Source organism: Mastomys coucha, unplaced genomic scaffold (assembly GCF_008632895.1).
Source record: "Mastomys coucha isolate ucsf_1 unplaced genomic scaffold, UCSF_Mcou_1 pScaffold2, whole genome shotgun sequence".
Taxonomy (NCBI): domain Eukaryota; kingdom Metazoa; phylum Chordata; class Mammalia; order Rodentia; family Muridae; genus Mastomys; species Mastomys coucha.
This window is the reverse complement of record NW_022196902.1, coordinates 3,777,456-3,791,687: the sequence shown is the minus strand read 5'-3', so window position 1 is coordinate 3,791,687 and position 14,232 is coordinate 3,777,456. Positions and strand designations below refer to the sequence as shown.

Here is a 14,232-nt window from a genome sequence, read left to right as displayed (position 1 = left end):
CGCGACAGCACAGGATCCAGCTGCTTCTTTTATGATCGCACTGATGCCGTGACAGCATCATCAGCAAGAACTGATGTCTTCATGTGCTGTAGTCGACAGGTGACACCAATTTAGGACCTTTCATGGTGAATATGTTTCCTCTCACATGATGTTGCAAATTAATTATCCCAGTATAACTATATGTATAATGTAAAACAGTCTATTTAAGTGTTTTACATGGAACATAGTGTCAACTCTAAGGAAGAAAAGGACATCTGTCAATAACTAGCCATACGAAATATGAGCAGCATTATATGTACCCTCATAGGAATCACACACACCTAGTTAAACTCATTAGCAAGCATCCTCCCTCCCCCAATCAGGAGAGGCATGCTATTTCCCCTTCCTCCAAATATGGACAGCTGGAATCTCATTTTAAGCTTTAAAGAATCACAAACCATTTGACCAGATATAAATACCAGTTGAAACTGGTTGTCCTCCTTTGGCCAATAATATTTTGCTTTTGAACCACAGAATAAAGGCAATGCAGCCCACTACAGGGACACTGGGATTTTGCAGCTCATTTCTATTCATTCCAAAAAAAAAAAAAAAAAGACATTCTTGCCAAGGTTTGATTATAAACATGAGTAATATAAAAATGTTCTTATGGAATTAGCATTTGCATGCTTAATAAAGACAACTGTGTGCTGGCTATAGGATGGGTATTTGTAAACATGGTTTCCAGGGCCATAAAATGAAGAAGAGGATCACTTGGAAATGGAACACTTGGTCCCTTTGTGAGCAGATGTGAGGTAGTCATTTTAGGTGAACATGACATTAACCTTAGCTCACTTCTAGAACCTGCCTTCAGCAGTCACTTAGATACACATTTCATTTTGAAGACTAAAATGTTAAAGCTTGCAGGGCTATTACAGGATTATCCCAAGGTTACCCAGGAGAAACTAAAACCAAAAAGAATGGATTGCAAACTGATCCTTTCTTCTGCCACAAAGTAATTAAGCTCATCATTTAAAAAACAATGTCAAATAAAACCAGCATTTTAAAATATACAAAGTTACTGTGCTGTGTTGTTAAAAATAACCCAGTTGCAAAATTACTATGCATTTGTTTTCTTTTTAAAGTAAAGGCCGGTAAAATATAAGCAGGCTTTTTATAATACATTTTCTAAATTGTAACATGTCAAGAGTCTAAAGTGTTATGTTCATTAAGGCTAAATTATGTCTCTTGAAATGTGTTCAATTGGCAATAAACCTTTTCAAGAAACAGAAATTATAGCCCTTTGCTACTAATGTTTCATTAAATTAGTTGTCTGTGTCTTTAGTGCCAATCAGTTCTTTTGCATGAAAAAAAAGTTCTATGGAAGAGAGAGGTGTAGTTTCCCATGTATAGCCTGAAGATGGAAATAGAATGTTGATAAACAAAATCTCTGACTCTGAATGGCGAGGGGTGCTGGGCTGTTTTTCCCCTAAGGGAAATGCCTACCAGCTGCCTTGTCTCCCAAGTTTAAACTTGTTACCCAAGCTCAGTATAAAATCCTTCCTTTGCCCTCAAGAGACCCGGCCATAGAAGACTGTTTAGTCATTTGAATTCGCCATCATGCCTCTGTTCATGTGCACTTGCCACTCTCCGTAACTTGACCTATGCCCTCCTGGAAAGCAAGGCCACTCTCTATAATCCAGTGTAAGTTCTCCTTCCTAAAAAGGATTGCTTTGAACTAAAATCGTCTGCCCCTTACTAAGCTATATATAAAACTTCACTGCAACAATAATCTCTCTGCATTATAGATGCACATATGCCTGTCTTCTTCCAGGGCATGATGAGTCCATTGAGAGCAGAGCCCTTTGACAGCCCAGCATTCAACATGGGCTATGTCACAGCTTTCCCTGAATGAAGGAAGCTTCCATATACCCAATGATAAATCAGTTAAAATGTTAGGTATTTGTATTCTTGGAAGACTAGTCATGTAATAGATTTTGACAAGTCATTTTGATATAATTGACCCCAACCATAAAAGAATTCCATGCATAATTCTCTTCTCATAATCAAACTAAATGGTGATAGTTTGTGTTTGTATCCTCTTAGATTTGTATCCTCTTGTGTTTATATTAGTGTATATATTTACACCTGCTCAAGCATGTTACCTACCATGAGTATACCTACTTCAAAAGCTAAGATAAATTTACACATTATACTTGAGTGAATGTAGCAAACATATCAAATAAGTGTTTTCAAATTTATAAGGAAATATAGAAATGTTTTTTTCATTTAGCCTAAATGCACATATTATCTCATTTAGTTTAAAATGAAGGAATGTTGTAGCTGGAATGTCAAAGGTTAACTAAACCAAAATGTATGAACATATTTGAAAGTATTCCTCCTTCATTCAAAATTGTTGCCTCTTTGGGTCAGCTATAGTAGTTTTCAAATACTGTGTGCACAATAACCACATGAAGATGTTGTAAACTAAAGTCCTCAGAACTTGGAAGGATACACAGACACACACACACACACACACACACACACACACACACACACGGAAATATAATGGCGATAGTTAAATATTCTTTACATTTACATTTCATTAATTATCCTCTGTGTTATGTGTGTACATGTGTGTGTGCATGCATGTATGTGTGCTACACAAGCACACCCATGCAACTCATGTGGAAAAGTCAAATTTGCGGAGCCAGTTCTTTCCTTCCACATGTAGGTCCTGAGAATTAAGCACAAGTTGTTAGGTTTGGCAACAGTTGTCTTTACCCACTGATCCATTTCAACAGCCACACATTTAAAAAAAAAAATCACACCTAATATTCTACTTAGTTTGGTTTTGACACTTAGCCATGAAAAAAACACTAGAAATTATAAATGTATTTTTACATGTTATGATACATAACCACAGATTAAGTTTCCTAAGAATTCATTAAGATAGACCTAAATGTAAAACCAAGCTGCTTTAAGGAGAGTAAATTCTACCTTTCCTGTAAAGTTGACTACATGAAACACCATTCCTTCCCACCTCATATCCAGCTTTATAAATGCATGTGCATATCTATATATAAGCTGAGAAGCTGCAATGCTCTCGGGGAGCAGACTCTCACAGGAAAAGGTATGGTGAGGTGCAGAAAAGCAGAACCCGCTCCTGTCAGGTATTCAGCCAACATCTCAGACAGAGCAGTCAATAACAGAGGAAGCTCATATCTACTACATGTGATAACCAGACCAGGCTTGCATGTGATAACTATGGGTGCAGGGGGTACAGAGATGGCTCACTGGTTAAGAGCACTGACTGCTCTTCCAGAGGTCCTGAGTTCAATTCCCAGTACCCACATGGTGGCTCACAACCATCTATAATGGGGTCTAATACCCTCTTCTAGTGTGTCTGAAGAGAGTGACAGTGTACTCATATACATAAAATAAATAAATAAATATTTTAAAAAGTAAAAATAAAAATTATTGGCCATTTTAAATATTTAAAGAGAAATATTCAAAGAAGTAAAGACCATCTAATTAGGGAAGAAACAAGATCATCTTGGTAGGAGAACTTTTGAGTAACTGTAAGCATTATAAGAGAGATTCATGAATATATCCATTCATAAACTAGGACAAACAAAGATAACAAAAATCACAGTGCAATTAAAATTCCCAAAATTAAGAAAAAAATATTCTGACAACACCCAGAGGAAGCTTCACTCCCAGGCACTCTAACATACCGAGGATCAGAGGATCAGAGTTGAGGAGGATACAACATCTGTCCCAACAAGGGAATAACTGAGACCAGCAGGACTCAGGCACACAGGAACTCCACCAGATCAGTAGCACCAGTTTCTTCTGGTCTATCTAGGCTGGTTCGCTGAGCAGACCTTGGGCGAAAACTCTACAGCAAGTCCATAATTCCCAGAGGAAGCTCCACTCCTTGTTAGGAAGCTTGTTAGGTTCTCTAACAAGCCCAGGGTCACAGGATCACAGAGACAGCTTGACTCTCAGGAGTTCTGACATAACCAGGATCACAGGAAGGACATGCCCCAGTCTGATCTAGCTAGGGCAGATAGCACTAGAGATAACCAGATGGTGGCAAGCAATCCTAACAACATAAGCAACAGAAACCAAGGTTACTTGGCATCATCAGAACCCAATTCTCCTACTATAGCAAGTCCTGGACACACCATCACACTGGAAAAGCAAGATTCGGATCCAAAATCACTTCTCATGATGATGATAGAAGATATTAAGAAGGGCATAAATGACTCCCTTAAAGAAATACAGGAGAACACAGATAAACAGCTAGAAGCCCTTCAAGAGGAAACACAAATCCATAAAAGAGCTACAGGAAAACACAATCAAACAGGTGAAGGAAATGAGCAAAACCATCCAGAATCTAAAAATGGAAATAGAAACAATAAAGAAATCACAAAGGGAGACAACCATGGAGATAGAAAACCTAGGAAAGAGATCAGGAGTCAGAGATGCAAGCATCACCAACAGAATACAAGAGGTAGAAGAGAGAATCTCAGGGGAAGAAGACACCATAGAAAACATTGACACAACAGTCAAAGAAAATGCAAAAGAGCAAAAAGATCCTAAAACAAAACATCCAGGAAATCCAGGACACAATGAGAAGATCAAACCTAAGGATAATAGATATAGAAGAGAGTGAAGAGTCCCAAGGCCAGCAAATATCTTCAACAAAATTGTAGAAGAAAACTTCTCTAACCTAAAGAAAGAGATGCCCATGAACATACAAGAAGCCTACAGAACTCCAAGTAGACTGGACCAGAAAAGAAATTCCTCCTATTACATAATAATAAAAACACCAAATGCACTAAACAAAGAAAGAATTTTAAAAGCAGTAAGGGAAAAGGGTCGAGTAACATATAAAGGCAGGCCTATCAGAATTACACCAGACTTCTCATCAGAGACTATGAAAGCTAGAAGATCCTGGGCAGATGTCATATAGACCCTAAGAGAACACAAATGCCAACCCAGGCTACTATACCCAGCAAAACTCTCAATTACCATAGATGGAGAAAACAAGATATTCCATGACAAAACCAAATTTACACAATATCTTTCCACAAATCTAGCCCTACAAAGGATAATAGAGGAAAAACACCAACATAAGGAGCAAAACTACACCCTAGAAGAAGCAAGAAAGTAACCTTTCAACAAATACACCTAAACATAATTCCACCTCTAACAACAAAAAAAAAACAGAAAGTAACAATTACTTTTTCTTAATATCTCTTAATATGAAAATTAATATTAACAACTTATCCTAATTGATTCAAATTCAAAAGTATGAGAAATTGGAAACTCATTGGCTATCATCTGGTGGTCTCTCTAATTTGGTAATTGGAGAAATAGGTCCAATATTGTACAATCCATATACACTTTCTGCTTGTTTCTACCTGACAATGTCTTGCCGAGTACCACATCATGGTCTTGAAATCATGCTTCTCCTATCTCAGCCTTTCTATTAGTAGGATTGTTTATTTGATGTTTTTATACTCTACTATGGTTTTCAGAACAGCTTACAAAAATATGTAAGCTAAATCAAAATTATTGATTCGGCCAAAAGAAACATAAACAATTAACTTGGGAGGTGGCTTATAAGAGAACAACAAAGAGTGAGACTGAATGCTTTGCTTGGTGTTTGTAACTATTGTATCAATTTTGAAGAAGAGAACTTTGTAAGTTACTCTTTCTCTGAGATGAATGCTTTTCAAAATAATCACAGCCAATGAACCAGATTCTTACCCTCACTTAATGTCTGTGCCACCCTCCAAGCAGAATCATTGTTCATTGAAACAGTTGGTGAATGACTTCACAGATAGACACCATTTTGAATAGACCATCTTAATACACACACCATTTCTTAAATGAATGTAACCTGTTCTCTGTGGGATGAGAATGAAGACAATCACTGCAGTCTAAAAGGTTTGACCATAACAGGAAGTCTGTATCCAAAAATCATGTCTACAATTTATACCTTGGCACAGCAGAACTGTCAACTCTTAGCTTAGATACTAGGGAGTAAAATCCTTTCGTGATGTGAGGGGCATTGAAGTATAGTCTTATTACAATGAACTCCAATGTCTAAAACTTGTTCTTATCTTGGGTTTGTATCACAGTAAGAGCCAAGATTTTAAACTCTACTAAAAACAAAACAAAACAAACAAACAAACAGAAAGAGCTTATCTATTTATGTTCATTTTAAAAACTAGTAGTGCTGTATTATTTTAAAATATACATTTAGAGTTATTTAAAATTCATATTGAGAAAAATGTATGTATTTTCAGTATTGCTGCAGACAAGCATCTACATAAGACTGTTAAATTGATTGTTTTATATCAAGCAACTTTTATACTACTCATTTTTATTGTTATAATATTTTATAAATTTTAAAGAATGTGACAAAATAAAAAAAAGTATTGCAGGTGTTGAAAGAGGGTCTCTGGAAGGAAAAAAAAAAGAAAAAATATTCTGTAGTTTATTTTGTAAAAATAAATACTGAGAAAGTCTCCAAAGTGGAGGACAATAAAACTAACAGGTGATGAATATTGACTAAGTGGAATGTGGTTCCAACAGGCCCAACATGCTCCTGATGAGAATCTTTAGTGACAGCCATTGAAGGATGTGAGAGAGATGAGATAATCACAACCCAGAGGGAAGTCTCTTGACCCCAAGGCAGGAGCTTTAAATGGTCTAGGGAGTTTTGTTCAGGGCAGATGGAAGTCAAGCCCCAAGCGCATGCTCATGAGAGCTTAGACTGGCTCAACAGGTGCTGCTCTTTTCCTGGACGTCTGAATTATACTTTCTATCTTCATTTCAGCTCCATTTTTCCTTATCTCACTCATTTGCTCCATTTCCTCATGACACTCTGAATGTCATCTCCAGAAGATCCCGCTCCCAGATGCGCAACACCGTTTCATATGCTCCTCCAAATTTCTGTGCATCAAACTACTGTGTGTACTGGCATCTCAGTAGCATTCCAAAGATGCTCACGTCACTCAACCACTGGCCCTCCCCCAGTCGCATGCTTCCCAGTGAACAGCAGCATCATTAACTGTGTTGCTCAGGACTTAAGTTCATGACTCCTGTGTAACCCCTGTCTCTCTCACACCATGTGTTCAAGCCAGAAAGCCTAACATCAAACGTGAATTTGAAAGGAAGAATGTTCAAAAAGAAGAGCAATGTTCTCACACTTTGAAGAATTTGCAGTCTTTGTCTCTTTCCTTTCTCTCATGGGGTCTTATCTAAAACAATACATTCTTAACACACTGAAAGGGGCTGGAGAAATGGCTCAGGAGCTGGAGAAATGGCTCAGGAGCTGGAGAAATGGCTCAGGGGCTGGAGAAACAGCTCAGGGGCTGGAGAAACAGCTCAGGGGCTGGAGAAATGGCTCAGGAGCTGGAGAAATGGCTCAGGGGCTGGAGAAACAGCTCGGGAGCTGGAGAAATGGCTCAGGAGCTGGAGAAATGGCTCAAGGGCTAAGAGAACTGAATGCTCTTCTATGTGGATCTAGGTTTTATTCCCAGCACCCATATAGCAGCCCACAACAGTCTGTAACCCCAGTCCTGAGGATGCAATTTTCTCTTCTGGCCTCCTCAGGCAATGAGCACATATGTAGTACACAAACATACAAACAAGCTAAATATCCATGCACATAAAATGAAGTTTAATTTTAAAAAAAATTTGTCTGTTGGTATAATCACTGTATGCTCAAGCAGTAAATAATATGTAATATCTGAAGACTGATTTTACATTTTAATCAATTAACATATAAAAGACATATTCAGTATATTAAACCAAAGTTCTACATATCTTAAAAATGTGAAAGTAATGAAAATGAGCCACAGAAAATAGGTTTGGAAAAAAATAAAGGCACAAAACACAATATGCTCTTATGAAGTAGGAAATGCCAAGACATAGTCAAAAACTGATGGATCATAGAGTCTAATTTTCATGAAGGTAAGAAAGAGTAGAAATGTTTTGATCTGTGTTTTGATTAGTGTAAGGGAGGAACAAATGAGGGTTAAAAGTCACACTTGTAATAGAGGGAAATCAAAACATTAACACACGAAGGATATGCACAGCGTGTAGAATTCTGGAGAGACTAGTCATAGACGGCTTAACAACCGCTTCTAGCTAGTGAATCTTTCATTTATCATCCCCTTTCATGGCTGTTCCTTGTTGCCATGAAGTACATGTTGCTATGACAATATTTAAATAAACAAACAGAAAATATTAGTGAGTGATAAGCAAATAACAATCTATTCTTACATCTTATTTTTCACACTAATAATTGAGAAAAGATTTATAAGGAGACAACAAATATCTCCTTACTGTATAAAATAAAATAAAGGACACAATGTGATCTGGGACATATCAGAGCAATTTTTTATAATCAAGCCACTGGATCAGTAGATTGCTTAACTATTCTGTCGAAATACGCAGGTAGCTACATATGTATGAAATAAAGTATTCTATAACAAAATCTTTCACACAGAGATCAGATAGAGCTCATACACTAATACACTGTAATTTATCTGCTCAAAGCACTGCAGTTTTGAACTCAGTTAATATCTCCATTGTCCTAGCACTGCCTCTGTCCTACTTTGAAGCTTATAAACATGGCACTATTTTTACCTTGAATAATGCATGGCCTGGTGGCCAGCAATATTAAAATAGAAGTCTGTTGTGTGCTTCATTTCATTGGTGTGCCCAGTGGCCTCAATCCAGTGTCCTACTGGGAGACAATAAACACCATCCACCAAGTTGTTCTCATTATATGTGCAGCAACGGTCATGGTGAGGTCCATTCCCTAGAACAAGAAATAGCAAGCAGCAATTAAGTCACTGTTTTGCTTAGACAGCCTCGAAATGACTGGGACAAAATTAATAGTGAGATGGAAATAAACAGAAAGCCTGCTTAATTACAAAATGAAACTGGCTACAGTCAGAGAAAATTGAGCTCTATAAAGTTACTTATAAAAATCATAGTGTCTGAGTTCCTTCTAACTACATGGGTTTTAATTTTTAAAAAGAGATGCTTATTAAGTCTTTTAGAACTCCACAGACTCTCTCAGTACCCTACAACAAGCTATGATTCTTTTTATTGCCAAATAACTATTTGAAACAGTTTCATAGTCATTATTATGCTTGGATTCCATGTTATCTTTATGGTATACAAATTACAATTCAAGTCAGTAATAAAGTATCTCAGTACCAATGCAAACAGCAAATACAAAAGTATGAATATATTAATAAATAGTAAAACCAAATGATCACAGACAATCTAACTCTCAGGTAAAACATGGATTAGTATTACTTACAATGAGTAAACTGAGTATCCTAGAGGTTAACTAGTTTACTTAAGCCTGCCGAACTTCTAAACTCAGTGCGATTAGTAAACTGACTCTCACAGGACCGTCTCTCTCGGGCACCTGATACCTTCTGCTGCTCCATGCCTCCCTCACATGCACAAAGACACACCACGCTCCTCCTTCCCAGTGCTACAGAGCAAGGGAGAAAGAGAAGAACATGGCTCTAAAAACATCATTTGCCTACTTTGCAGTTCTTTCCAAAATCAACTACGTTAGATATTGTGACCTGAATGCTTGCATCACCCTCAGGGTCTCATGTTGAGCTGAATGCTTGCACCACTGCCAGAGTCCCATGTTGAAGCACCTCCACTTCTTTTCCTTGGGAGAACCCAAAGAGATGCCATCTACTAACAGGAAAGTAAACCTTCACTAGAAGCTGAATGTAACTTTTTCCTGCTTTACCTACCCTCAGAGCTCTGAGAACAAAATTTCTGGTTTATTAAATCTCTCTGACTATGGCACTTTATTATAGCAGGGTAAATAAGATACTGGAGCCATTATTTCTATGAAAAATAAAATTCAAACTGTATTGTTATTAGACCCTACATGTTCATCTCACTTTTATTCTGAAATGACTCTCAGATTAAAGGGAAAAATTAATTCTGGAATAATAAATAAAGCTGAGAGTCCAGGAGCCTGGCTAATACTCCAGTAAAGTGTAAGGACCTGCATTCGATCCCAGGACCTCATAGAACAATTATCTCCACCTTTATCCTCTCTATTATATAAGTAAAACAAATGTCTGTGATTTGTAGGAATAAATTGTTTGTTAGGAATATAAAAATTTTGACTCATTTGCTACTCTAAGTCTTTAAAGGTTGCTTGGCATAAAATCTAGAAATACTCTATCTAGTGGCTGATTCTCTAGAATATAGAACGTCTCTCTTAATAAATCATTACCGATCTTCCTAGATTCCTCTCTTTTCTCTTGATAGCTAAAAAGCAGCGCATCATCAATCCACTAAGTCCTTTGATATTTAGAAGATGACATGCAAATGGCCCAGCAACTCAACTCCTGCAAGAATATCCAACAGAAAAGTATGTAAGAGCAGTACTATTTTAACAGCAAATGCTGCAATGATGTTTATTCCTTCTTCAGCAAATATTTGAGACAGGTAGTATGGTGTACGGAGTCATAGTAAAGATTTAAGTACTTAAGAGAAATTTAAAATTTCCAAATAGTTTTTAGTAGCCATGTGATGAAACCATACTTTTATTCTGAAATGACTCTCAGATTAGAGGGCAAAATTAATTCTGTAATAATGAAGCTGTGTGGAGAGCGGTAGAGTGGGAGAGGCATTCGCCATGACAAGATGGTGCCTACTTCCGCTGTCGACTCCTGGTAAACAACTGTTTGCGCATGTGCGTAGAGAACTGTTTGCGCATGTGCGTAGAGTGAAAAGACGCCAAGTCACAGCCCATCCCGGGGCGTCACATGGGGTGATGAACAAACAGCCAATCATGGGCGGACAGGCCATGCTGTGGGCGGACACACCGCGCTGTGGTGTATATAAGCAGTGCCGATTATTGGCTCGGCCCTTTTTTTCCTCTGGTTGAGGCAATAAACGCTTGCTGCAGAAGGATCCTAGTGTCCGCGTGTCTTCTTGCTGGCGAGACGACTACGCAGGCAACAACGCTGAGAGTCCAGGAGCCTGCGATAGCCCAGTAAAGTGTAAGGACCTGAATTCGATCCCAGGAGCTCATAGAACAAGCTGGCTCGGAAGCCATGCTGTAACCCCAGAACTGGGGGATAGAGACAGGTGGATCACTAGGGCTCATTGGCCATTCTCTATGGCCCATTTGGTGAACTCCAGGCAAATGAGAGACCCAGTCTCAAAAATGAGGTAGATTGTACCTGAAGAATGACATCCAGAATGGTTTCCAGACACATACTCCCATGAATATATGAACACATACACGAAACCAGACACATGCTCCCATGAATATATGAACACACACACACACACACACACACAGTTTAGTTCATTTAGAAAATGACTGTATTAAAGCAGGAGTATGGTGAGGGTATGTTGTCAATAGAAACAAACATTGGGTAAATGCAGAAGAAAAAGGCTACTAGATTTGTGAACAATCAGGGATGCTCTGGTTGGCAGTGGTGTGAGGTGGACAGTCATCCTTTAGCCTGATGCATCTCAACTCTGGACCAAGTCAGACTCCACTGGTGATCTAAGGAGAGATGCTTACCTTGCTTGTCCTGGGACACACACTCATCCTTAACCCTGGGGCTGGTGATGTATCTCAATGATAGAGCAATTGCCTAGCCTGTGCCAGGACAATCCACAACATTGCCAGTAAATAAGCCAGTTAATTAATTCACTAATTAAGCAAAACCTTCAAGGATTATTTCTTTAAATATTACTCTTAATTACATGCATGCACTTAAGTACACACATGCACTGTTAGGCATGGCACACCCATCACTTCAAGCATTCAGCATTTCTCTGTGTGAGGAAATGTACATGCTCTCTTCAGCTAGTGTGAACTATGCAGCACCTTCTTGGCTACCAGACTGCTCTGCTCTGCTATGGAACTGCCCAGCATTTTCCTCCTGCCTGCCCCAACATGGCTACCACATGGCGGCATCTTCATATCCTCCCTGCACCCTCCACAAACCTGTTACCCATCACTCTATACTCAACCTTTAAGGGGTTCATCTTTTTAGATTCCACTTATAATGGAGATTAGCACTTGGCTTGATTCAGATGTAATATCCTCCAGGTCCATCCACATTTTGACAATGTAGTACTTTGCATAACATTGATTGATCTCCAGTTAATGGAACCGAGGAGGTATTTCACTGAGGTTTAAAAAGCCCATACTAGGACCCATATCTATCTATCTATCTATCTATCTATCTATCTATCTATCTATCTATCTATCTATGTATCTATATCCCTCTCTCCCTCTCCCCCTCCTCCCCCTTTCCCTCCTCCCCCACCTAAGGATCAGGATGTAAAGCTATCAACTACTGTTCCAGCATTATGCCTATCTGCTTCCCACCATGGACTAACTTACTCAAACTGTAAGCTGGCCAATAATTAAATGCTTTCTTTTAAAGAAAAAAATATTAAATTACAGTTACTAAAGAATCTTTTAGAATGAAGTGGTTGTCTTTTGAATTTAACTCAAAGAAATACCAAAAACAAGTAATACATTTTAGTTGGTAGAATTTCTGCATCTAGGACTACGGAGCAGATTTTATCTTTCTTTTCCTTTCAGAACTGGACATTTAATGCACACCAACATAAAGAACTCACAAGAACAAGGAGTAGAATAAACTACCTGGAGACTCTGGAGTCTAAGGGACAGACAGCACAGCGCTGGCTTCTGTGGGGCACTGTTTATATACCCAGACTGGGATCTGAGAAGCCAGTGATCTCCTAACACCAACAGCACAAACAAGAACTGCAGCTCCCAGCAGAAAAAGGAGAGGGGCAGCTCAGAAAAACAGACCTCTTTGAGTGTGTGTGTGTGTGTGTTAGTTGTTAGTGTACGTTCATGGGTTGTTATGTTTATATACATGAATTGTGTTTGTATATGAGTGTTATAGGTTTGTATGCGTTCATGTATGTGTTGTATGTGAATATGTGCTGTATTTGTGTGTATATGTATGTTGTGTGTTTGTATGTGTGTGTCATATCATTGTATATGGGTATATGTGTACATATGTGTATTGTATTTGCATCTATGTGTGTTGAATGTATGGAAGTGTGTGTGCATGTGTGTTTATTTGTGTAAATGTATAATGTACGTTTGTTTATGTGTTCATGTGTTGAATATCCATGTATGTGTATTGGTATTGTAAGAACTGAGCAAATAGGGACACCTCATAAAAATACCAAGGAGCAAGGTATGTCCATTTAGCCTAAAGACAGAGCTTCAGAAAGGTTTACAGAGCAAACACCCATCCCCAAGAAATGCCCGGTTCCAGGAAACGTCCCCGGGAGGGTGGATCTTCCCCCCCCAACCCCCCTACATGCAATCGGTATCTCTCCCTCACCTGGGGCACAGAGGTCAATGAGAACAAAAGACAATGGGCTCCACCAATGAGAAATAACCAACTCATGCTGTAAACCTATGTAGTGAAAGGTATAAAAAGTGTGTGTGCTTTTGTTCCTGGTCGTCACCTTTGCTTTGAATGCAGGACGACCCCTGTATACTGGCAATAATAAACCTCATGCAATTTGCAACAATCTCCCTCCTGACTGTTCGTGAGTGGGGGACCCACGCCGGAATCTAACAGTATTAGTACTCATAAGTATTATATATTTATGTACATGCTCCTATGTTTATGTCTCTGTACATGAGTATACAGGTACATTTGTCTTTTTGGGTAAGGAATGGTCTCTCACTAAATCCATACCTTGCCAGTTTGGACAGCTAGTCAGAAAATCTAGGATTCTCCCACCTCCCAACCCTCAGCCCTGGAGTTCCAAATGTACTGCCACACCTGGCTTTTAGACAAAACTGGGTGTTGAACTCACTTTCCCATGCTTGTACAGCAAGTACTTTAACCATTGTATGAAGCCTCCATCTCACACAACTGTAGTCTTTTTTTTAGGTTCAACATATTTTTTATTTATTTTTTATTAGATATTATATTTATTTACATATCAAATGTTATCCCCTTTCCTCGTTTCCCCTCCAAAAAACCCTATATCCCATCTCCCCTTTAATCTTTAAATTAATAACTGCTGTACTCTAGTCCCACACCACTGATGAAGTACGAATCTACACCCACCAATATAAGCATCCTCCATGATGGGTTTTGAGTCGCGGCAGAAAGCGTCTGCAGACACCAGGCTCAGGCAGTTTCATGTGTAAGA

General features: G+C 38.6%; 1 protein-coding gene across 1 annotated transcript in view; it reads right to left on the bottom strand.

Annotated features, from left to right (window-relative positions):
• Epm2a (EPM2A glucan phosphatase, laforin) overlaps positions 1 to 14,232 on the bottom strand; it is a 109,155-nt gene that overhangs the window by 52,035 nt on the left and 42,888 nt on the right. Inside the window, exon 2 of the mRNA XM_031380390.1 lies at positions 8,650 to 8,824. Coding sequence (XP_031236250.1) covers positions 8,650 to 8,824 — 175 coding nt within the window. The remainder of the gene's footprint in view (positions 1 to 8,649; positions 8,825 to 14,232) is intronic.